A 25,941-nucleotide genomic window follows, 5' to 3' on the forward strand; every position below is an offset into this window, starting at 1 on the left:
TTTAATGCAATGAGCTGCACTGAATGCAGTTTTAACTTCAAAATGGAAAATAAGCTAATCAAAGTACAGCTAACAGGGCTATTGCTCTGATGTGAAACTGTCTTAAGCAGTGTTCATCAGCTCTCCTTAAAATGTCCTTGTGCCTTGGAAGGTTTGGCTGGTCCCTCTCCTTGCACGGGTTTGCAAAGGAAAAGAAATCTTGCAGAACAGAGCGCAGACAGTGAAGAATTGTGCTCTGAACTGCTGCGAAGGAATGGGGGAATCTTGTACAAAATAGTTGGCCTGACTTGATTGTACGGGGTTGTGAAGTCTGCAGACAACTGGATGCGTGCGCTTAGGTGCTCCCAAGCTCAAAGAACCTCCATCTCCATCTCCATCTTGGGGAAAAGTGGAGTGCAATCACACACTGATGAGACCAATGTTCCTGGGTTTTGTAAGTTTGTCCAACATTCCCTGTCCAAGCTTACTTGTGAACAATGAAATAACTTCATTATTTCCAGCTGTAACAGCCAAATCATATGCCGTTTGCCCTTTTGCATTCTTCCTTTTTATGCTTGCATTGCAGCTGTAAATAAAGAACAGATTGTTTTAAGCTACTTAAATTCATTCCAAGTTACTGGAATTAGTGAAGTGGCTTGTAGGTAAATGTTCATGCAGAGAATTTCCGGATGCCTCTTCCTGTAGGGACACAACTGTGAGAGAAGAGCACTGAGCCTCAGGCAGGCTCTGGCCCTTCAGTATTGCCAACTAGATCTGTGCAAGCAGACTACAGCAAGAGGCCCAACTGCAGTACTCACCGTAACAGGACTCGGATGCATTCCTCTCCCTCCAATCCAAGGAGAACTGCCTCATGGAGAGCAGTGTTGTTGTGCCTGCATAGGAGGAATAAGCAATGTACTTATTACCTAAGGAAACTGTCCTGGTACATGGAGAAGTGGTCTAGCAAATTAAACTAAGGAAAATGAATGGGAGGAGGTAGAATACACTAGGAGTCACGGTGATTTTTTTTTTTGGTAGGCTTTAGTGTGGTTTATTATATTAAGTTTATCATATTAGTGGATGGGGGAAGGAGTTGAATAGAACAGCAGCTTTCCTAACAGAAATTATGAGAAATCTTCAAAGCTGGCAACTGAAAGAAGGACTGTGAATACTATTATCTTTGCTCAGTTGCAGGTTGTTTTTTTTTTAAATTTGGCTTTGAAAGGAGCTACTTGGGAGGTTAATTCTCTTGAAAAGTGGAGCACAAGTGCTTTTTTGGTAAAACTTCAAAAGACCCGAGGCAGAGAATCAGTGCTCACTTACAGTCCTGACTGCTGGTCAATGTCAGCACCTTTCTGCACAAGAAGGGAGATTGCTTCTTCATGCTTGTTAAGGACAGCAACTGTGAGAGCCGGTCGGTCCTCGTCACCGATGCAGTTTGGGTCAGCTCCCTAGAATGCACATGAGACGGAAGGTGAGCTGTTAAAAGCCATAAAGATTCTTTAGCTTCCACCTTGCTTTAATATTATGCCAATTTAAGTTGGCAAATGGACTTTATACTCAAGATAGAGAAATGTTCAAATGGTGTGGTATTGTTTCTTCACATTTCTTCTGAAAATGTTTGTCGTCTCCAGAGTAAATGTATATAACAAGAGCAGTCAAACTAGATCCCACAGACAGGATGCACCTTACCACACAGCAAAAAGGTAGAGGTTATGCTTGCTTTAGCTATACAGAGGACTTGACCCTAAACTATAATATATTTTTCTTTCTGTATGGCCTTGACAAACCCAGAGGAGAATGCCTTACACACCGGCCAAATAGAAATTTGGGGGAACATATATAAATGTAAAATAGGCTGTTTCTTCTCTAAAACGCTCTTTCAATCTCAAGACAGTCAGTTGTATTGCAACGATGTTGCCTCCTAAGCATAAAGTTGAAGTCATGTACCAGGCTAATATTCATGCAGTAAATGGTCAAAGAGTTGGAAAGGGAAACTTCAGCAAGCAATAACTTACTTCACTGAGCAATTGTTCTACCAAGTTGATTCTTCCTTTCCCATTTGGACCCAGTTCCTCCAGTAGTTGTCTGGATTCTGCCTGTGGAAACACAGAAAATAGCCAGTAATATTTCACATAGTGCAAATACAAGTAGGTGGGCCATATTCTGCCTTTGAGTGAAGGTGGAAAATGCACAGTGGCATGAATGCAGCGTAGCTGAGCCTCGGCATTACTAATCCATGAGCTTTCTGTGGGAATGTCTTTCTGAATCTGAGCAAGTGTTGGATAACCCAGACTAATATCTCACTATTGAGGTCTTGATTCAGCAAACGTGTCTGCAAATGATTAGCTTTACATCAATGCAGCTCTCCAGGGCTGTACAAAGATCGGCTCACCACAGTAAAATTAAACATGGGCACAAGTTCTTTGCTATAGAATTAGAGTTTGAAGCTTCCAGAACTTGTGGAAGTATTTTATTTAAAAAATGAGTATGTTTTGCCTCACGGAAGTTAGTTTACTAAATCTTAAAACAACAAAGAAACAACAAAACCTAAAACCTTTTCCTTTTATTTCTTCCCAGCCTTCCACCTCCTTCCTCTCCCCTTTTGAAAGCCCAATCACTTGACTAAGCATTTTTGTCTCTGGACTCATCACAAAGCTCTGTATCTTCCTTCACCTGTCGAGTTGGATAACTGATCCAAGCTTAGATTAATGCATGTTTCCCTTTTTGAAATTTTCCATGCCATTACTGACAATCCATTTAGTAGGTAGTGCTTCCAGGATATTTGGTCTCTAGTCGAAATAAAGCCTTGCTTCTTGCATTAAGGTAGCCCTCAGTTGTGCTGACAGCTTGATGGGAAAACTGAGTTAACTTAAAAGCTTGCTGTGTAGATCATCTTCCCCTGTCTAGTTCACAGTCTGACTGTACCAACAGTAGTTCTAGCACAGCCAAGGGTATGTCCTATGGAGTCAAACCAAGTAGTAAGGGTCAAGGGAAGACGATAATGCCTCCATCTGACATTGCTTCTGAGAAAAACCTCTAACAAAATCAGTCTGCAACAGTCTTCAGATCTAATGCTGTCAGTGAAACAGAATGGGTCCAAAAATGTGAGCAACAATCTAATTAAGCTCTTAGTGGCAACAATGTTTGGTTATTCCCAGTTCTGTAATAAATGCCAGCTACCAATTTTCAGGTTTTATATTAAGTTGGACTTTTGTCCCCTTTCCTGCCTCCCAGCCCAATCAGTGTTAAAAGCTTTCTATTTTCACCCTTGGATGCCCTCCTTCATGTTAGTGCTGCTTTATAGGTAGTTTTTCCTGTACTGGCAGAAGATACGTACGGGGAGCTTATCTTCTTTTTCTGTAAGTGTTCTTGACTTTGTTCTCTTTATTTTGCCTCTTGAATGGAAAAGATTATGATCTTCTTTGCCTACCAGAAAGGGAAACAAGTGTTAATTCAAAGCAAAGTCAGTATCCTAACAAGAACTTGGGGGAGAGATCTGGAAATAATTTATCCACAAAAATATTTTATTTTGTGTTGAAATGAAAGCAATATTTATCAATTTTCTACAAGAGAAAGTGATGAAATATTTTTTGCAGATCAGACTGGTTTTAACAAAAGGTTTACACTCAGGCAGACTTAAAAACTTGCTATTTTGAAATGAAGATTCAATGAAATGTGGAGTTTGGGGGGTTTGAGTCTTTTTTTAACTAGCTGCAGATATTCAAGAGGCTTGACTCGGATTCATTAATTGTTTTGACCAAAAACCTTACAATTTTTCAATGCTGTTTAGCTCCCGAATACTTAAGAACAAGACTAGAGGACCTTGAGTAGATACGTATGTCCATTATTTTTAAGAGACATAATCTACCAATGTGCAGGAGGGTTGATAAGGAAATTATGCAGCATGCGGGGACCCTTTGAGCTGGTGCTACTAGAGTGCCTGGAGTCACAGTCACATTATTGACGCTCCAGAAAACCAGCTCCTAGTGCCGTGGCTGCCACTTGCCAACTCTCAGATTAGAAGCACAAACTGGCCGAAACTTATATGTGAATTGAAGTATGTCAAATTATACTATAGGAATTTCTGAATTCTAATGCTGACTTTACAACTAGTCGATTTAATGAAAACCTAAGTCCAATATGAGATGCCTAAAATGCTGAGCTGTTACTGACACCAATGGGAGATGCAAGCATCTCTGAAAACTAGGTCTAGAATTAATGTATTTCATCATTTCTTATCTTTGCCAAATGTGCCGAAGCTGAAGTCCCTGGCACAGCTCAAAAGTAGAGATAATATTGACATTTATAGCTCCTGTTGTAAAAAAATATGCAAAGCATCTAAAATTTTATCACTATAATAAAGACACTGCTGAGCTGCGGCTGCAGTTTACTGGCCACTCCAGCTGTCCTCGAGGGATGAAGTATTCCCATGAGCTTTTGACAGAGTCTGTACATTGCTTAAATCTCAACTCAGCCACAGTTTGAGACTTAAGATCAACTTAAGTAGGCGCAGAATGTGCCAGTATATTTGTTTGCCTATCTCAGCGTCTAACCTTCCAAGCACTACTTCCGTATTCTTGACTACTATATTTATGGTCTATCATAAAGATGGAGAGGAAGAAAAAAACCTTACCAGAACTACTCTGACTGCCATCCTGTCCACCTTCGACTTCTGTTACAGTATTCAGGTAATGACTGCTGAACTTCACTGGTTTATTAGTATGAATATCCTGTAGAATCATCAAATGCAGGCAGTTAATCAGATTATCAGGTAATGCTGTTATAATCCTAGTAGCACAAAACAGTGGTGTTGCGTATGAAAAAATATATAGGCTTTTAATATCAGTCTCAAATTAGCACAAGACAAATTATTATATGTAATTGAACTCTGTTTTGAGGCAAAATAATGTGTCATTTTTTTCTAAACCGTGTGTTAGGTATTTGTTTTGATTTAAAAAAAGAAAAAAGTGAAACAACCTCACTTAATGAAATGAAGATTCTCATCCAAATGAAAGTGTGTCTACCGCTTGAGAGATCTGATTAACTCCTCACTTGTGAAATGACGTGATACACCTTTTCAGGCACCACTTGGCAAGGTAAGCTTTTATAGATTCTACACAAGCGATACAGTCTGAATTTTGGATCTTTGAAATGGTAGATTTTCATCTTTGAAAAGCTGGAAATGAATACGTGGGTGGGTTTTGGAACATGGTAATTCTGGAGGTACGGTTTTCGAGTGTTTGAATACGCTTAACAGGAGGTCTGGCAAACGTTATCTCCAAACTATTGAAAATTACTAAGCTTGTTTCTTAAGAGCACAGTATGCAGACTGAAGAAAAGGAGGCTCTAAGATCAAGAGCTAAGGGGTGCTGGAATGATCAAACAACATCAGCTGAAAGAAGAATGATAATATTAATAGCAAACTAATGAAATGCAAGATGATAGCAACATAACCATGAAGTCTGGCTTTATCAGATAAATATACCTGTTCAGCCAGCTCCAACAGAAAAAGAAAAAGATTCCTTTCTCTGAAGTGATGAGTTAACCTCTGAACAAAAGAATTTCTTGTTTAGACCTGAATTTAAAATATATCAATGTTACACTGGCTGGTCTAGCGACAGCTTTAAATCAGCTGCCTAACAACGGGCCTCGTCCCCCAAACTGACCTTATTAATAGCAAGAGCGTAGTTCAATGTAATAATGACTTCATAGTCATCCTCACAGATGGTAGCAGAATTAATCTAGAGGGAAAGAATCTCTTACAAAAAGTACACAGAAATAGCTTTAGGAATAAGTCTTGCTGATGATGTTTATTAAGGAGCCAATACACAAAATCACACATGTGGCCTTTGCCTACTTGTGATATTGTACCAACACTTCCCATCTAACTCAGCAAGGGGCAGGTGGTATTTTGAGTAACTGGAAATATCAGGATGACTGAAATGCCAAATGAATCCAAAAGATGTAATAATGCTACGTTTCATGAAAGTTCAATCATTCTCCACCCAGATTTTGCAGCTGCATGAAAGGCTGTGGTGTCCTTAGGATTCCCTACTCCAGGAGAACTGGTTGCTGGTTTAGTTGTACCCATCTGTAGAAGCACAGTTTGTAGTAAAACATGGGCGCCTTTCTACATCCATTCATTGAGACAATAGTGCTGGCAAGAAGACTATTGAAGTTATATATAAATAAGTGCACAGGGATTATAAAGAAGAGGAATGAAGCTGACAAGGTTCTATTGCAGCAGGTTGAGAATTTTGAGATAAGGTTAATTATATTTCTAATCTGCAGGAAAACTGAAAAAGCAGCATTAAACCCAGATATTTGGCATCTACTTTGAATCACTTCTGTTACTTTTGGGGGCAGTGGTTTCAAGACAATAGGATGACAAAAGGCCAAGAAGACTCTAGGCAATTTAATATTTTTCAGGCATATCTTTTTGAATCCTGTAGCAAAGGAAACAAGTTGCAGTGGACCTGTACTTCATCTCCATCAAGCAGGTATCTTTTACATTTACTACAGCTTCTGAACCTATTGGTGAACCCAACAGGTCTCAGTGGGTATAGAATTCAGCTGAAAAGTATCTGATGGAGTGTCATACCTCGCAAAAGTGTAATCTGCTAGATGACAATTAGATATCTGACCCCCAGTATTCATGAACTTTTCTATAGTTGTTTCTGTGTGCTAAAACTGGCGTTTTTTGACTGGTGTGTCACATCAGTCAGGACAGGCTAAGAAGTAGTGAGCTTGAACTGTAACAAGGGAGACTCAGGTCAGACACTGGAAAAAAGCTTCCCGGTAGCTATGCCAGTTCAAGGAGTTCCCAACCCTATTTCTGCCTGCATCCCACTTCCAGCTGCTCACTGCCAACCTACTTTTGTACTAGCACTGATGCCCTTTTTTTCCCTCTAGAGCTATTTTTAGCCTGGGTCAGTCACTGATCCAGTCCACAGGACATTGCCACAAGCAGTTGTGCTGGCAGCACCTAGGAAGCAGTGTGAGGGGATGCAACTCCTTAACCCAGCAGGGCTGCCAAAGAAAGCAATACTGTACTGCAGCTGAACAGCAAGGATAATTGAGTACAGAAATGGACTGCCTGGGGCAATTGTGAAATCTCCATTGTTGGTGAGTTTGAAAAGCTTCAAGGCAAACATCTGTCAGGAACAGTTTAGGCAGAGTTGATCCTCCCTCAGGACAGGGACCAAATGATGTCTCAGTCATAGCAGCCCTATCTTCTAGGACTCTTTAGGAAGAATCTCCAGTTTCCACCTTATTGCTATCACCCCTTTAATCATTTTAATGCAGTTTGGTGACATCCTGAAGACTACATCTCCAGTAAGAAAAGCAATACCCTGTTCCTGTAATACTGGTATAGTTTATACTAGAAGTAGACTATGTAGCCAAAGAGAATTGCTGCTACCTGCTGGTGTAATCCAGCCTGGAGCAGAGGCAAGCATATCATTACATCGCATTTCTAGCAGGGCTTATTTAACTGACCAACTACATAGATGTCAGTGATCTCTTCTTTTTCTTGATTGCCTGCTGTGGGATGCTATAAAAGCAGCTGAGCAAGGGCTTTCTGGCTTCTATACTTCTCTTATAGCTGTGAGGTCAGAGAAGAATAGAAACTGCCATAGGAAAAAAAGTAGAAAAAAATCTGCAGTAAAAGACTGAGCAGAAAATGGAATGACAAAACAAATTACACACACAAACAGGTCAAGGTATAAAGAAAAGGGAGACATTTATTTTTCCAGTGTTTGTCTAGCAGCCACAAAAATCTTTTAATGAGGCTGCATAGGAAGATATTACTCACAAGCCCCTTCCTACCTTTCCCATTCGAGGTTCTCCAATCAGTGCTCTGAATTCAAGGTTGTTCTGAGCATAGCTTCTAAGGTGAGCGCAGACATGATCCAGCTGTTTTCTCCAGTAACCTGATCAGAGAGAGTTAAGCAGGAGAAAAATCCCTGAAATTGTGATTAACATTTCTTCTACTCATGTAATGGATTATTTAAAAGATAGCATATTTTCATTGAGACAAAAAAATTTGGATTTTTCTTTAGAAAATTCATCTGATCAAGAAAAGGAGAAGCAAGTTATACCCTAAAAAAAGGTGAAATACTTTCTTATCCATAGGTTATAATTCATTCTTAGGGCACCTCTATTCACAACAAAACCATGTCTTGGAATTGTCTTTTGGAATCAAAACTGGCCACGTGTGAAGGAGAATCTCACACTATTCCAGATCACAACCCGCTCCCCCTCCCTACAATATTACAACTAAGCAATTGTGCTTTATTGAACTGAATTTTAGTTGATTTGAGATCACTAACAGGTAACAATAAGCCAAATCTGAAAACTGCAGACATAGTGACTCAACCTATACAGCATTCTGGTCTTTGTAAATTATTCCCCAAACAAATGCCTTTCAATTATGTATGGGAGAGCATATTCGAAGTTTAACCATTCCTGATTTTTTGCCTGTCAGAGTCTCTGGGAGAGAGTCAGCATTCCTTTATGCTGGTACAGGGCATGAAACATGAGGGGCTGAATGCGCCTGGATTCAAAACTCATCTTAAGCCATTTAGAGTTTTTGCAGTATTTCCAAGTATTTCCGAAGCAATGTTCTGTTTTCATCAGAGAAAGAAACAAAAGGACTTGTTCTCGTTCTTAAGTGATTGTTATCAGGATCTGGCTAATTTTATTTTTGAGCATACTTATGGAAAGTACGGAGTATGATTTATTTTGTTGTAAATAAATTGTGTAGGCTTGGTAACCTTGTTTAACTTACACAATGAAGCTGCTCTGACCTTATCCTTCCCTTTGTGTTAAGTGAAGCTCAAAACAGTGAAAAGAAGCCAAGTCAGAAGAAAAGTGCTGCTCTGACTTTTACAAGAAAAGGCAAGTGCACAAGGATTTTTGTGCTCGGAGGACTCTTCCAAGATCAAACTGGTAGAAACTATGATGAACTAAAACAGCAAGTCTTATTTGTTAGGCAGCTTTAAAGGAATATAAAAAGAAGGATCCACAGAGCAACATAAATTGTTCCCTGCCATGGTCTCGCATGCAAAAACTAATACAAGTTGAAAATAGTAATTAAAAAATCTAAGCTAGACTACTACTTGGTGAGTGATGACTCCAGAGAAGTTGGTATTATTTGCAAGAAACTGGTTCATAACTGGCCTAGATCCCCAGATTTTGTTTCAAAAAATCCAGATGGCCAGGAACATATTCTTGCATGTTTGACGTTTTATTACATCTAAAAGGATTTTTGGCAGCACTGATGGAATACTTGAATTCATGCTGTCAATAGTTGATTACACCTATATCACACTGATTTACTGTTTGTTACAGTAGAAAAGGGGAGGCTTCTTTGTAAAATTTACCTGGTAAATGACTTGGCTCCTGTTCAAAACAGACGGAAAGTACAGCAAAAAAAGAAATACAGTACACATCAGAGGATTAGTGTTTTGGTGCTGCTGTTATTTTCCCCTGTCCTAACTGTTTTTTTTTAAGCTTCACAAAAGAAAAGAAGGTTAGTTAATGGCTGATAGGTCAAGAAATGAAAAAACCCCAAAACTTATTTAACCACTTGTATTTAAAAACTTTAATATCAAATGTCTGATTCTATTTGAACTGAAGAAATAATGGACATATTTGGCATATATAAACAAGATTTTCTGGGTGATAGCGCATGGTCTTGTTGATACATGTAGTTTCAAGCCTTATAAAGAGCTCAGCATCAAGGAAAGGGAACAGCATGAAAGACTTGACTGTAACAGACATTTATTGATTTATAGAATGAAACATGTTCCTCAGTCCTTGGCAGGGTCTAAAGGAGAATATGTTACACAGTGCAACTTCCACAAAGTTACCTCTGTTAAATGGTTAAAAATTAACGTAGTTCAAAAGCAGTTCAGAATTTCTTCCCAACCTTTCCCAGTGAAAGGAGTTCTCACTCACAAGTCAAGAGCTGTACTTCTGATAGAGATACACGAATGTTCAGTGTTGCTTTTTTTTTTTTTTCTCTCAGCACTATTCCAGGCCAATCCTTTATTATCTCTGACTAAATTAAGATCCCTGACATGTTGAGTCAAGTGTTATATTTCCTACAGTGATGTCTAAGACAACATGCCATGTTTCAGAGCAAAGGAGTAGGAAAACAGATTTCCCTAGTGATAATTTTAAAAATAAAAATGCATCATCTGGATATTTATACGCAGAGTCAAAACAGGAATTCTAACATTCATTAGCAACTTTTTCTACCCAATAGATAAATAACTCTGTTACAGCCTGAGGGTTGACCCTCTGACTGTAGCAAAGAGCTAGAGATGGGAAAGTCGATCAAAAAAAGTAACCACGGTTTGATGCTGTAGTGATTTAAAATTAATTTATTCTCTGGACTGCACAACTGGACTTCCCTGTGAGATTAAAGATTAAATTTTGGGCCATTTATTAGGTCCCTAATTAATACTGATGGACTGTCTTCAAGGGTTTGGGATCCGGAAAGCTGAAGTTGGAGTTTTCCCAGGACAGTAAAACTAAAATCTCTGAAAATTGCAAACTTGTTAATGACAGCAAACAGTCAAGTGATTCCACAAAGAACTAACTGACCAAACCAGGGACTGTGAAACAAAATCGCTTGCAGTACTGATACAGTAGTCTGTGCATGGACAGTCTCTGCAATGAGCAACGTAGATGTACTGATACCTTTGTGGGGCTGGAAGATGGGGCCTACAAGAGCTCTCAAGGTTTCTACCAACCCTGCTTTTTGTAATCCTGTTAAGAGTCCCTGTCTCTAGTTTAGTTTCCTTTGCTTCTGAAACGTCTGATTTATTCCACAACAGCACCCCAAACAAGTTCTTCACATAGACAAACCTCATCATATTTTTCAAGAGCTACGATCCCCTGTGTCTCAGAGTTATCTGTAACAATACTGCCAGCAGGTGCTATCGCAGTACTAACTGAGCTTCGTGTTGCAGGGGTGGGGAGCATGCTGAGAGGTGGGGTGGTTGTTCAGTGGTTTCCAGTTCAAATATAGGACACTTGCCCCTGATCTTGTAGGATCTGAGGAAATCAAACTACTAGCAAATTAGTAAGGCTGCACAGGGGTCAGTAACCATAATTTTGATATTGCTGATAGGCTTTCTTTTAACTATTGATGGAGATCAGTGATCTGAGTTCTAAGGCACTGCATTTACAAGTGACCGGTGGGAAGGCAGACTTGTAAAGAGGTAAATCGGTGTTCTACTGATGCCACACTCCATAGACTATAATCTTTTCAAGAAAAAGCAAGGTCATACATTGCAGCTCTGTTTAGAAAACATAAAATCAAAACTCCTAACCTTTTCCAGGACTAATGGCTGTCAGGAGAGGCTTATGATCACTCATCTTTTCCAGCTTTTCTTTTTGTGAAATCAGCTCAAGCTCCTTCTTTTCCAACAGTTTGCTAGATGGGTAAAAAAGTCCAATGGTCTGGGTTCCTTTATCTTCTCTTTGTTTTAGTTCTGCCCTTGATTTGGGCAAGGAAACAGGAAGAGGCTGCCAAGCAACTTGAGCTTGAAATCGTTTAGCCTGTGGGGAGTGGAGGGGAAGGAAAAGTGTAAGTAATATAATTAGATATAATTAAATGGCTTACAAGCAGAAATTAACTAGAACGGTACACAAAATTGTAAAGGAACGAAAAAGCTAGCGGGAAGAATCAGTAACAATTCTTGATTTTAATTACCAGTCTGTAACAATGAAGCAACTTACTACAAATATTCAAGCAAAAGCAAAACTCTTCATGATTGCCAGCAGAACAATATATATGCTTTTGTAGGACAAAAACTGGCGTTGCTAAATGTTATGGTCTTTCTTAAAACAGAGTTTTCAAATCAGTGTTACATATGCATGAAAGAATACCTTGTATCAGCAGGACACAAATAATTCACAAATAATAAGAGTACTTAAAGAGCTAAGACTTTTGAAAAGCTGATTGTTTCTCACTTTCCTATTTAGAGTAAGACTGGATTAAGGCCTTTGGCTAAGGCTACTTTTTGGCAGAAAGCAGTTCTCAGAATAAACATATCCTCGGTTTTGCCCTCAGCATGCTCACAGACCACAACGTTGTCTCAAAGAGGAAATGAATGGAGTTGTGCCGATCTATACGTGCAGTGGACTAGCCTTTTAGCTGTGTTCAAGCCTGGCTTTGTAATACTGTGTGTCTTACCTCAGAAAACCCCAGTGAGTCCCCAGCATCCATGAGACTGCCGTTCCGAGAACCCACCCTTGATGGGGGCTCTAAGTAAACACCGCAGGACCCACAGAAGCGAGCGTATGGACGGTTGCTTGTACCACACTTGAAACAAGTAAAGTAGGATGGAGGAGGTCCAGGCTGGAAAGTTGAATGAAACACTTGTCACTACAGAAATATATGATGCATGGTTCAGGAAAGATAAAAGCAGTGACATGAATAAAATTTAGCACTACCTAAAGCTCTTAGATTAGAAATATTAACCAGGATACCAGACTGCTAACACACTGGCAGATGCAAGACAGTACATCTTCAGCTATCTCAGCACTGTGCTATGGAGGCAAACATTTTTTCAGACAGATCTAGCATTTTGGTATGTTATTTTTTCAACAGACACTTTCAAAAATATTTCTTTTCTTTGGCAAAGCCCTCTCATTACTAGTGTGTTCGCTGATATTCAGTAGTGACTGCAATTCTTTCCTGTTCAATTCTAACACTACCCCCACCACCCTGAGTCCCCTGGTACAGTACAGGACCAATAGTTATGTATGCATATAGGGGAGTGTTTAAAATTTTATGTAGACTTAGCTCACAGAAAAAAAATTCTCCCCAAGTGCGATCTTAGCTTGAAACACTATACTTATAAAAATACATACCAGAGGAAATTGTTTACATTGATTGTACCATGCAAAAGCTCTACTGAGCAGCACTTAAGAGAAAGTCCTTGTCTTCAGTGAAGTTAATGAGGCCTTCAGCCAAAAAAAATTGCATGCATCATCTCATCTCTGGTGATTACTTGTATAGGTGATCATAGCCCAGAGCAGATATGGGAAAACTTGCATTAGGTTAGCCTACACTTTAACCTTTGATGGATAAGTTACTTTGGCAAAGTACACAGCTATTGCATCTCAACTGATGCAATGAGCTGATGCTTATTGAACCATGGTAATTTGTTTACATCTCTAAACCCTTAAGTCACTGACTGACATGTGGTCAGGATGTCATCTAAGCTTTTAATTTTTCTTTATATAATCCTATGTGCTCTAAGCAAGTGTTTTGATAATAATAAGCTATGTACTAACTGACAAGAGTTTGCAAAGATAAGTTTGAAATTGCTGCAGGTCACAGATGAGTAAAAATAGATTTGTCACGAACACGAACACCGAGAGCACGTGCCTTGGCTCCACACCAGTCACAGAAACGGGCATCACATTGGTTAACATGATTGCATTTTGAGCACAAAACTGTCTTCCTTTGCTGGCTGGGATAAGGCAGGGGGGTGTCTCCTCCAAACATGGGCTAATAAAACAAAAAAAGCATTAGGGAGGAAATACTTCTTATGAAGAAAAGTTCACAAGCTAAATAAGGTGAAAGAGGAAAGCAAACTACTTTGATAACATAAAGTAATATTCAGCCTAAAAGAATTATTTCAACTTAGATTAAGCAACAGACTGACTTGGATCTAACCTGTAATTTTTTCATTACAAAACCACAGTAAAATGTGGCATTAATTAATTTTTAAATATTTTTAGCAGAACTGAGCACACGAAAAAAATTATTTCCGTATCAATCGTGTCCTTTTACACTGAGTATTTATTAATATGGCCCCATGTAAAAGTACACTCAAAGTTAAGAGCGAGCTTTCTCTGCTGATAAACTTCTATTTTCAAATCCAGAACACAACAGATATTTTTCTTTGTACCTTTCTTTGTAGTAGTAAGGCAGGGAGAGTGTGTTCAGACAATCAGTTTTCTCTCAGTTTGATATTTGCTACATAATTTTTTTTTGCACTCTTTTACCTCATACAAGTTATATATTACCTAGCTTTCGTACTACAATTAACTTATATGTGTATGCAAAATGAAACAGATTTTTCAGCTGAAACTTCTAGAGGTGGTTTATAGAACCTAGTTAGGACAAAGAGGTCTTAAAATGTTTTGTTAGGTTTTGCCTCAGGGCTTATGCGGTTTATTTTCTCCGCAAGTCAGGAATATGGATAAGGAACAGTACCTGAGGAAAATTATTTTGATTACAGACACCACAATAACAAGTAAGCAAACACGAAATAGCCCTATTTTCATCTGTGGCCTGCATTGCAATTTGAATGATGTAACTTGGCGGTTCATTTGGAAGATAAAATTTACAAGACCACAAGTCTAAATGTGTTCTAAATCTAAATTATTTAATAACCATTAATAGTAATATCAGCATTATTGCTAGTTATTAATTATTCAGGAATTACTATTGTTATCACTAATTAATCACCATTATTAGTAAAATTTCTAATTACTATTAATAATAAGCATTTAACTTTCTCTCTTAGCTACTACAGATCTCACCATTCAAGTCATATGCCTAACTACATATTAATATCTACATTCAGTGAAGCGGTTAAACATATGTTTATCTTAGGTAAGTACAGGTTCCTACTGAAATTCACTCTGAAATGACACCTCAGTGTCTATACAAGAGATCTTTGCCTCTAGCTACCGACAGTTTTAGAACTCAGGATGTTGCCAATATAAATCAGAAGATTTTAACTTGCAAATCATTATTCTTCTCTCATTTCTATATTTATCACAACCTGGAGAAATGAAATATACCATAAGGTTTTCATACAAGACTTTTCTCTTCAGAAGTGAAAGTAAAATTCTTCTAAGGAACCAAATGAGCAAGCTAAATGGGCAGTTGAAACAGACAGCAATTTTAGGGGGAACATTTATTGTTGCTTTTCTCACCTCTGTGCAGAGTCACAGCCAAATACAAGCATAGTAGCTGTAACGCACGTAGGGGAAGCAGCAAATGGAGATAAGAAAAATAATGTAAAAGAATATTTTATTTTCAGAAAATAATTGAAATCAATGAGAATGATCTTCCTGATGTATATACTCAAGTTTTCTATTGCAATTAAAAATAATCTGAACACAAACAAGACTCCCTTGGAGCCAAGACTACCCGTTTTCTAAGCACCTTCTGAGCTTTCACAACGGCATTTGCAATCCTGACCTCCACAGGAGAAACTTGAAGGTATACAATACACTTATGTTTAGCCGGACATTTGTGATGGAGCATCTGTGGGAGTACTGGGCTTGAATATGGCATGGGGGAGGGATTCTCTGCTTTTGTAACATAGGCACACAGGGATATGACTTCAGTTTTCCAAAGAAAAAGAATGTTATGCTTTGATTTGATTAACCCCAGTGTGATTCATGCAAGAAGCCTTACCGTCTGTATTTCAGGCAGTTTGCTTTCACAAGTCACACAGTGTTTATGGTGAAGAGGATTTCCTGTGCCACACGCCTGACAAATTACTTTACCCTTTTAAATAGAGAAAGAATATATTTCACATGGTGTTTGAAAACTGTGAACGACAATAATAAGAAGAGGCCTTGATCTTACAAAGTGCTGTGTTTATTCAGCCCTGCAGATAGAAGAGATCCTTCAAGTCTGTGCTGTGGGCTTCAGACTTTAGTTAGGCCATATTGCCCGGTCACCACAAATCTACGTATCTTGGTGACAGTTTTTTTTAAACTATGGCACAGTTCCCTCAAGAGATCTAGCATCAATACCTCCAGATCTTTTTATGTATTAGTGTCAGTTTGCTTAGTCACTGCACTCACACAAAACAGATAGTCCAGTATCTGCAAGGAAAATTATTAATAATAATAATATACCATGAGGGTGCCCTAAAAGATCTTAGCACAGTCACTATCAACAAGTGAGTTTCCACCAGGGCTAAGAATAATGAGTCTGATATTTTGATTGTTGGCACCAATTCAGGTTTGTTCAGGTTTGTCTTTGCACCTACACGAAGGTTGTCATAAAACATAAAATTTGGGCCAATGTCTATAATCTACTTTGACATCAAGCTGATAACTGCCTCAGATTATTAATCTCCTTTGTTCCCTGATAGGTTTCAGTTGATAGTTTCCTTTCAGCATCCTTCTCTTTCCAAAAATGTTCCCTTGCAATTATCACAGAACCACAGAATGGTTGAGGTTGGAAGGGACCTCTGGAGGTCCAACCCTGCCCTGCTCACGCAGGGCCACTCAGAGCAGGTTGCCCAGGACCATGTCCAGATGACTTTTGAATATCTCCAAGGATGGAGACTCCACAACCTCTCTAGGCAACCTGTGCGAGTGCTCAGTCACCCTCACAGTAAAAACGTGTTTCGTGATGTTCAGAGGGAACCTCCTGTGTTTCAGTTTATGCCCATTGCCTCTGGTCCTGTCACTGGGCACCACTGAAAAGAGCCTGGCTCTGTCTTCTTTACACCCTCCCTTGAGATATTTATGTACCTTGATGAGATTCCCCCAAGCCTTCTCTTCCCTAGACTAAACAGTCCCAGCTCAGTCTTTCCTCCAGATGCTCCAGTTCCTTAATCATCTTAGTGGCTCTTTGTGGGGCTCTCTCTAGTATGTCCGTGTCTCTCTTGTACTGGGGAGCCCAGAACTGGACACTGTACTCCAGATACAGCCTCTCTAGTGCTGAGTAGAGGGGAAGGATCACCTCCCTTTACCTGCTGGCACCACACTTCCTAAATGCAGCCTAGGATATCCTTAGACTTTTTCAAGCAGATCCTTGAAGAGGCCAAAGTCTGCTCTTCTAAAGTCCAAGGCTATGATCTTGATTTTTGCTCCTGTTCCTTCCTCTCAGGGTCCTGAACTCCACCATCTCGTGGTCATTGCAGCCAAGGCTGTCTTTGACCTTCATATCCCCAGAAGCCCTTCCTTCTCTCTAAGTATGAGACCCAGCAGAGCACCCTTCCTCACTGGCTCCTCCATGACTTGTATCAAGCAGTTGTCATCAATGCTTTCCAGGAATCTCTGGATTGCTTATGCCCTGCTGCGTTGTTCCTTCAGCAGATATCGGCGTGCTTAAAGTCCCCCATGAGGACCAGGACCTGCAAATGTGGGCCTACTTCTACCTGTCTGTAGAAGGCCTCACCCACTGGTTCTTCCTGGTCCGGTGGTCTACAGCAGACACCCACTACGATGTCACCCATACAGTCATGCAAACCATCCCTCCACGTCTCTGTGGTCCCATCAAGATCATAGCCCTGCAACTGCACGCAGATGTCTAATTTCTTGTTTACTCCCAATACTGCTTGTGTTAGTGGGTGCTTCAGAGAGGGACCCCAGCATGCTGATTTCACAGAAAGGGTCTGGGAGGGGTTCCCCATCATGCTGCCTTATAGGCACTTCCTTGCTTACATGCAAATGCTTGAGGCGACCTCACTTAAGCCCTGTTTTGTTGATTAAGAGTTCCCTTTCGTCCACATCACCCAAGACCCTTTGCTTGTAAGCCCTGTCCATCACTCCCTCACAGGGCTGCTGGTAACCCTCCCTCCCCTGTTATTTCTCATTTAAAACCTTTCTTACTAGACCAGCTCTCCTGCTGGCAAAGATACCTTTGCCCTGTGAGGTGGATCCCATCTCTCCTAAGGAGATGTTGATCCTCAAACAGGGTCCCACTATCATAGAAACCAAAACCTTGTTGCCGACACCAGCTCTGCAACCAATTGTGGACATGCAGTATCAGTCCTCTCCTCCTCACACCATTTCCCCTGACCGGGGGGATCGAGGAGGCCCCTACATGGGTCCCCATACCCCTGGGTAGGGAGTATTTTGTAGGGCAAATTTTGTTTAGTTAAGTCTACCAGCAGTTTTGGGTCACTGATCAAGACTGTGCTCTAAGGTTTTGGGCATATACCCACTGCCCCAGTCCTGCCAGCCTATCTGTGCTAAGCACTTACAATCAAATGAGGTAAGCAGAGTAATGGGGACATATTTAATAAACTTAAAATGCTTAGTAATACTAGGGCCATAAATCATAGAACCATAGAATATCTCTTTACTGAACACAGTGCATGCACTCCTGTCATTCAGACTGCTACTATGTGCTCTTCAGCATGCCTTCCTGAGCTTATGTGTTTTACCTTTAACAATTATTTCTATTCAAGGTGTTTTTAGTCCTACTAACCCTTAAAGCTGTCATAATGTAATTGCACAAACCTGAGTTGGATCAAAATATTTGTAATTAAGTCATCTGTTAGAACAATCCATGACAGGAGGTAAATTGCTATTTTGTTACATTTATTCTCAAGTACCTTTACGCAGTTGTTGGTTTGGGGCTGCAGCTGTGGAGCTATTGGCGACTCACATACAATGCAAGTGGGTGTATTCATTGGCACAAGATGTCTGCATTCAAGACATGGTGCCATCTGAAGAAAAAGCCACATCACAGCATGTTAAGGACCATAATGAAATCATTAAGGTTATTATGAGATTTTCAATATTTTCCTGGTTAGAGTCTACATCAGCAGCAAAGTCACTGGAAACATAGCAACTGACAGCCACAGATGCTGATACTGATCCTTAAAGATCAAATGCTATTGAGAAAATACGAAGACAACTGGAAAGAGAATGCTTTACTGACTACTAAAAATATGCCAGAAAGGTACTAAGTTAATTTTCAGTAAACTTAAAATACTACTATAAAATGTGTGCAGGTAGTTAAAATCCTCTTAATTATGAACCTAATCTAAAGAGGTCCTGAATATTCTCATACATCAGTTGAAACTACAGCATTGCCCCAGACAAGAAAACTTCCTGATGATACAGGAAAAAAAAATACACCATTGACTTGTCAGATCAGGTTATTATCTCTTGGGAAGAGCTTAGAGAAGATAGGCATCACTGTAAAAACTCTGTGCTCTTACAGATGCCCACACATGCCACCGTTTAAGGTTTCAGGCATATTAGATGGATCTTCCACAGCTGTGACATAGACACTAGTTATTAACTAACTAACTGTGCTAGTTAGCACTGGAAAAAGATGCATATGCAGGTCCTGAAGACGTGGTGGTTGTTGTTGCAGGATGAGGAGGAATCTGAATTTGGGGATGTTTCCTGGCACAAATGAATAAAACACAATTTACTTTTTCATTGTCATCCTTATTAAAATATATGGCACTTGAAGCAATCTGTGGTTATTTTTGCCCATCATTTAAGAATTACATTGGGTCCACTGCTAAAGGTATTGAACAAAATAAAAGAATCAGAACTTCCCATATGAAAGTGTGACTAAATAATGGTTTTGCCAGCACTAAATGTGTAATTTGCTGAGGAAGTTGGTTTCTCCAAACAGGATTTGTTGATTGTTATGATGTTTTGCTGACCTGTGCTCCTTCAGGGGGTGGGAAGCGACGTACTGGCACAGGTGGGATAGGAGATCCACACTCCTGACAGAAGTGAGCCAAGGGGTCAGACAGGCGAGGTGCAGAACAGTGTGCACATCTGAAAATAGGAGCAAACTGGCTGAGCTTGTTTTGGTATTGTGCTGCTGCATAATAATGATTAATCTGGAACCTGTTGTAACAGGACTCAGGCCACTGATTTCTCAGTTGTGGTTTCCAAGCTATGGTGGTCTACTAGACCATGCCCCAGCATCCATGATATGAGGTTCTGAACTCTAAACAACTTTGCAAGGTAGAAAGCTCTTTGGCTGCTATGGAGTTTCATTCTTTCTTCCTCACCACGTGAGGTAAACAAGTCTCCTGACACACAATCTGTATCCAGGCCTCACTGCTACAACATGGGGAACCACTGATGTAGATCACATAACCCTTTCAATACTGATAAGCACTAATGTTCCGTGAGACTACTCCAGCAGTTTTCACCTACAGCAATGAGGACTGTACTCTAATTTGAAAAGACAGCATTTCCTCTGATCCTACAGGTGTTAGGAATTTTTTTTAAAGGATGATAAGATAGTTGATAGCTGTGTATGGCGAGATGTAAATAAAACTATACGTAAGAGAAAGAATTTTCAAAGCCCTACCAAGATCACATTCTCCAGTTATGAGCCAGTGTCTGTCTTTGGTTTCCTCGTTTTTATAGAGCCCCACAGTATTATCAATTGCCTTTGGTTGCAAAAGGCAATTAGTTACTTTCCAAGGACAAATATGTTAAAAGGAGAAGTCACTTACTTGAGGAAATCTGTTTCCCTCTGGATCCTTGCCACCTGTGTGCTTGCTAAGGTTTTCCGGCTAGTCACTGCAGAAGAACTAGCAAACTGAAATAAAAGTAATTCTTTAGCCTTAGTAAGCGAATATTTCCAAAATGCATATAAGAGTAGCAAAATCAGCTAAAGATGTTATTTGAGACAAACTGCACTGAAATGCATTGCTTTAAGGAATATCTACTACACTTGATTCCCCCATTAGCTGCATTAAGGACCGACAGCTTCTTCCAATAAAAATAAATCAATGTTTTGCTATTTACTTCCAAGATAGCCTTACTGAATATTAAGTTTTAAATATCAACTTGCCAACCTATAGCAATAATTATTTGCTAATTGCAGATTCAGTAATAGAAAAGAATTAATAGGAATGCAGGCATTGTTAATTTGCTTTGCCTGGTTTTGTCTTTACTGATAACTGTGTAGTGCTTTGGGCGTTCCTATTCCAGAGCATCATTACCAGTAAATTTAAATGAGTACTGTATAATACAGCCAAAGGCATTAATTTCTGACAGATTATATGAGAATGATCACAAATCTTCATATCTTTATTTTTTTAGAGCTCAGTTCTGATGACAGCCTTTTACAACTTTCCTCAATGCCCCTTTGCTTACCTGTAATGACTCTATTGGTAGTGCTGAGGTGGATTCCTTTCTGTACTCTGTTGTTTCCAAATGACTGGCAAGGAGCTGTGGTCCTTGCAGGGACCTGTGAGCAGTCTTTCTTTCTGTTTCCAAGTCTAAAATTACAATCCTGTTATTCCACTGCCATTCACTTCATGCAGTTTACATATATCTTAATATGAATATTACATACTCTTATTTTAAATTCCAATAGCTAGGCATATTTAAAAATGTATTTGACATCCAGGTTTTGGATTCAAATAAACTGCATGGAATTATAGGAAATTAAACTAAAAGAAACCTCATTCCTCTCTGAAAAAGCTTACTTTTGTATTTTTCTCTATTTACAGTTTTCTTCCTTCCTGCATGCTCAAAACAACCCCAGCTCCTAAGAGTAAATTAATGAGTAAACATTAATACAATTCCCTGCTCTTAAACAGTCCCATTGCCATTACCATGGAATAACAGGCTTCATCGATAGAGAAAATCTGGGTCAAGCTTTCATTTCTGCTTTGTGTACATATTTTGGAATCTTACTGCAAGCAAACATCAGTAAAGAACTCCATAAAGGATTTGCAATCCCATCAATTTAACAGCATTTTCTGGCACAAAGGGAAATATAGTCTGGGCCTCGTTATGTTGCTCAGAAATGAATGAGTTTTTAATGTGTTTTAAGAGGTAATGTGATATGTATGGAAGTTAATTTTTGTTCTCTATTTGCAGTGTTGAGCAATCGAAATTGGAATTCGCAGAGGATGTTCTATCTTCTGAGATAGTTTTGAAATTACCCTTATTTTACCAATGATGTAAGAGGAAAACCTTACACTGCCTATTTTCAGCTAACACAGAAGTCTATTTCAGTCTTATAAAGTAATACTATACCTTGAAAATCTTGGGGTGCTTCACTCCAGGCAGGCTTGATTTCCACATTCACTCCATTCTTCTTTGGTTTTGTAGTAAACATCCCACCTTCCCCCTCCTAAAAAGTAATTCCATTTGAATTCCAAATGAAATATTTAGTTTTGCTCTAATCCTCTCTTGTTACAGTTATTTGTTATGATTTTAAAAGCACATGCTAATTTTCAGTGCAAGCATTTGAAAATCTTAAATGATAAATGTATTTTAAAAATATTTGACCTGAACTGGTAATGAAAGACCAGTGAAGAAGAAAAAAAAATTGTCCCCTTGAAATTTTAGTATTACAAAAAGGACTGAGGCAGCAAAGATGGGAAAACAGAGGTAATAAAATATATAAAAAGTATAGGCAAACAAGGTTTAATCTCTTAAGTAATACCACACATACAACATTTTATATTCAGACAAGGAGTTAAATTTGCTAAAACTTGCCTGTGTGGTGATATCTTTTAGGAAATTCTTGTCATTGTCTTCAGCAGAGAAGAGGATGTTTGGCTGCTTGTACTCTACCAGAAATACCTTTGTTACAACTGTACTCTCCCTGCAGTCCCTGAAAATCAATGTTCATAAAGCTATATACATGCAACAAACCCATGTGCAGCAAAAAGTAAATCATTGACAAACATGGCTCATTTGCTGGTACATCTCTTCCAAGCTTGCGAATCATTATTTCATACAATAAGTATAATCCTGGGCAATACTCTCAGTAACTACTGCCTTGTTTTGTTCTTTTTAAAATTTTTTTTCAGTTTAAAATGTGCACACTAAGAAGTTACCAATGAAATGTATGAATATTTTAATCCCCAACATCTTTTACATGTAAAACTCTTGATACTCCTGTATCTGTTTTCTGGGGTAACTATTGTTTACCAGCATCACAGAAAATAGAGCAGAGCAAGACTTTTCTTCCATTCATAATACCATATTCATTTTCCCAGTCAAGCAGCAGGTAGCATCCTATTCATTTGACATAACAACTGTCATGCTCTACCATTTATTAAATTACAGCAGTAACATTAAAATGGCTGTAAATGACCAAACCATTCATTTAGGATTTATTGTCATTCTAGAGCATCTATTTAGCCCACCTGAAAATGACTTAATAAAAACATACTGGAAACAAGTGTTAATCCAGGTAGCGATATCAGAAAATGCACAGAGGCCTAGGTTTGTGTTGTTATGTTCCAGTGCAGACACACGCAAAGGCTACCTGCGGGTGCGAATAGTGGGGGACAGCAAGCACAAATCCCCAACTGGAGTGGAAGTTTCTGCTCCCTTCGAAATAAAAGATAATACAACAGGGTGCAGACAGAGAATGCATGTGTCCTCTCTGTCTCTAACCATGAAGTTAGTTTGGAGAAAGTCAGTGGCTGTGCAGCTAAATCCAGTTTTCTACGTATCGTATTTTTACTTTACCCTTGTACTTTACCTTTGTAGTAACATTGTACTTAAACGGTGAGGTTTAGCAGTCTGTGCTCCTTTGGGAGAAACTAAGCAGATTCCTTGGAAGACCAACTTCTGTAAATCTGCTGAATCACTGGATGACCCCAGAAAACACCACACTAGTTCCTCTGGCACTTTTTATGATCACACTCAAAAGGATGAGCTCGAAGTATAGTATATTTTATTAGTTTCTCACTCACAGCCTCTACATATCATTGGCCTACATCCACAGCCCAGGAGATAAACATCCAAGAAATAATCCATCTGCACAAACACTTAATGGATAAAAGGTGTTATGAGAAAGCAAAGTCAATGCAACCCATGAAGATCACTTAGATTGCAAACTGGCTGGGGAAAGGGGCGTCTCTCATTTGTGAGGTATGGAGTGCTTTAAACAGCATGGCTCCAAGCCATGACTGGGATATCTGTCCCTTGTCAAAATACAACTGAAGTAAACAGGATACTTACTTTGTAACTGCCAGTGCCTTGACCATTATTTTCCCAACTGGTAATACGATAGGACCCTTATACTTAAAAGTGTTATGCTCTCCATAGCCAGGTTTCCTAATGAGTTCTGGTTTACTTCCATCTAAAGTGTAATAAATTGAGACCTCAGGTGTATCTGAAAGACACAGAGAAAGTAATTAGCCAAACTGTATTCAACCTGTGAAAAACAAGCTCTACTCTTCAAAGTACTCACTACTGTGCTTGCTTTTTCTCACATAAACAAAATAAAGCAGTTGCATAAATGACTGAATGTTTGGGACTAAAACTGTTTCTCCCATGAAAAATTAGTTACTCAACAAACATAATTTCATTATAAGCAGTATTTATCTTCATAAAGAAGCTGTGCAATGATTTTGTATGAAAACATTGCAATAGCATGCCCGTTCTAATGGCAGAAAAGACATTTTCTCCCACGGTGAAAGGTGGCATTTCAAAAAATGTAAGGAAAACCTTTGGGGTGAGCCTGGCATATGATACTTTCAAGCACTGGTTTTGCAGTCAAAGCAAAATGCAATAGCTTAAGAGCTTGATCTTGGAAGCAATTAAGACTGCTAACATATATGAAATAACTCATGTCAATAATATTGTTTGAATGCATAAAATTAAGTGCAAGTATATTTGGTGTATCAAAACATGTTGGTTAATTTTATAAGTTCCTTAAGGAAGTGGGCACTCATAAAAATTATAATTAAATGTAAACAAAAGCATAGAGGCTAAAAGTTTCAAATGAACACATATGAAAAGGTTTTACATAGAGCCAAAGTTCTTATTCATACCTGATTTTATTTCTACAAGAGTGTTTGTGTCTATTTCATGTTTTGCCTTCCCTGGAAGAGGGATTCGAAGTGGTATGACCTGAGGAACTGAGACAGAGCCAGCTGTCATTTTTCTCAGCAGTGATCTTTAAAAAAGAAAAACAAAAAGGCAGACAATAATTTTTCTAAACAGAAGAATGCATTGAGAAATACAGTCTTTTAAAATGATTCCTTGGTTTCATTTGTTTCTCTTAAAAGAGAGAACACCGGATTCTTTAAACTGTTAGTTCTCATTAATGTTTGATTTTCACACTGAAAAGGAGCAAGATCCTAATGACCATCGCACTTCCGACTTACTCTCCTGTTTCAGAACTGTGAACAAAGCTTGAGATGAGCACTGTGGCTTTCATTTCACTTTGGCCTTCCTTGTTCAAGTCTGATTTCCATGTATTCAAGTGAAACAGCTTTAGCACCATACATCAGTGATACATGGTAAGAGTGAGTGACAGCGAAGTATCTCGATCCTAATCATGGCAGATGTGGTGTCATTTTCTCTGCAGGAAGAACCAGCCTCTTGTTTCATCGTGGCCATCTGAATATATACAAGATGTCCTGAAAAGGACTAAAGCAAGACGGCTATTCCTAAAGCTTATCTCAGCTATTGTATGCATTAAGAATATACCTATAAAACAGGTGCCAAACATGATTTAACATAATTTACATAGTCATTATCATGTCACACAATTCAAGAGTGAAAAATTGCATTTGGATACGATAACATTTTACAATACAAGAAGGTGTACTCCAGATCTTGGGAATTGATACTCAGGGCCAGGAAACATGCCTACACTAGAAGAATTTGGTTTTGTAACCAACCCTTCAATCCTCCAGAAATGTCTCTCATGCTACTCATCAATGCAGACAGTAATGATTCAGCATGGGAGGTATTTGTTAGTCCACACTCTCACTACGACAAGGTATGCCACAGTGCTGCCTGCAGCTGGGTTGCCCAAAACAGTGGTTAAGGCGTTTGGGCAGTTCTCAGCCAAACTCTCTTGGGCTGCACGCAGTGGCACAGGAGACGCAACGATGGGTGGATCAGATCTTTACCTGACGCAAGGGGGCAGAGAGTATTTTTCCTCAAGGACCCGCCTGCTCTTGGCACACCTGGACCAAAAGCACAGTGCGCTGTTTCAGCTTTCTGGGAGCCCATCAGCAGTGGGACATAACCGGTCCTGCCGGCATCCCCAGCATGCCCAGTCCCTGCCCCAGCGTGGGCTCCGTCCCTGCCTGCACGTGCCCTGCCAGGTCAGGCCCCGCTTCCCATCCCCTCATGGCACAGCCCACCCCACCTCACCCCACTCCATCCCTGCTGTGCAGCCCCTGCCACCGTGCTCGGTCCCACTGCACGAGCTTGACCACTCGCTCCATCCTGGCCACAGCCCTGCTCACCCCAAACGGA

The 25,941-nt window shown here is 39.4% G+C and overlaps 1 protein-coding gene across 1 annotated transcript; it reads right to left on the bottom strand.

The window, feature by feature from the left end:
• Positions 1-399: 399 nt before the first annotated feature.
• DZANK1 (double zinc ribbon and ankyrin repeat domains 1) lies at positions 400-24,616 on the bottom strand. Its single transcript, XM_009575538.1, has 20 exons — positions 24,501-24,616; positions 23,686-23,806; positions 22,207-22,324; positions 21,742-21,838; positions 20,851-20,975; positions 20,205-20,290; positions 19,395-19,512; positions 18,324-18,437; positions 15,440-15,532; positions 13,391-13,513; positions 12,191-12,355; positions 11,325-11,553; positions 7,810-7,913; positions 5,649-5,723; positions 4,616-4,712; positions 3,320-3,408; positions 1,998-2,078; positions 1,303-1,430; positions 798-872; positions 400-565 (listed from the first exon to the last, which is right to left on the bottom strand). Exons 1-20 carry the CDS (start codon positions 24,607-24,609, stop codon positions 400-402), a joined length of 2,313 nt encoding a protein of 770 aa, XP_009573833.1. The 5' UTR covers positions 24,610-24,616.
• Between the last annotated feature and the right edge of the window lie 1,325 nt (positions 24,617-25,941).

This window comes from Fulmarus glacialis, unplaced genomic scaffold (genome assembly GCF_000690835.1).
Source record: "Fulmarus glacialis isolate BGI_N327 unplaced genomic scaffold, ASM69083v1 scaffold1954, whole genome shotgun sequence".
In the NCBI taxonomy this organism is placed as follows: domain Eukaryota; kingdom Metazoa; phylum Chordata; class Aves; order Procellariiformes; family Procellariidae; genus Fulmarus; species Fulmarus glacialis.

Coding starts and splice junctions, on each gene's coding strand:
- DZANK1 (XM_009575538.1), bottom strand. CDS start 24,609: ATGACAGCTGGCTCTGTCTCAGTTCCTCAGGTCATACCACTTCGAATC. Junction 12,356..13,390: donor GTGACTGGTGTGGAGCCAAG/GCACGTGCTCTC, acceptor TCAACTTTCCAG/CCTGGACCTCCTCCATCCTA. Junction 11,554..12,190: donor ACTCACTGGGGTTTTCTGAG/GTAAGACACACA, acceptor CACTCCCCACAG/GCTAAACGATTTCAAGCTCA.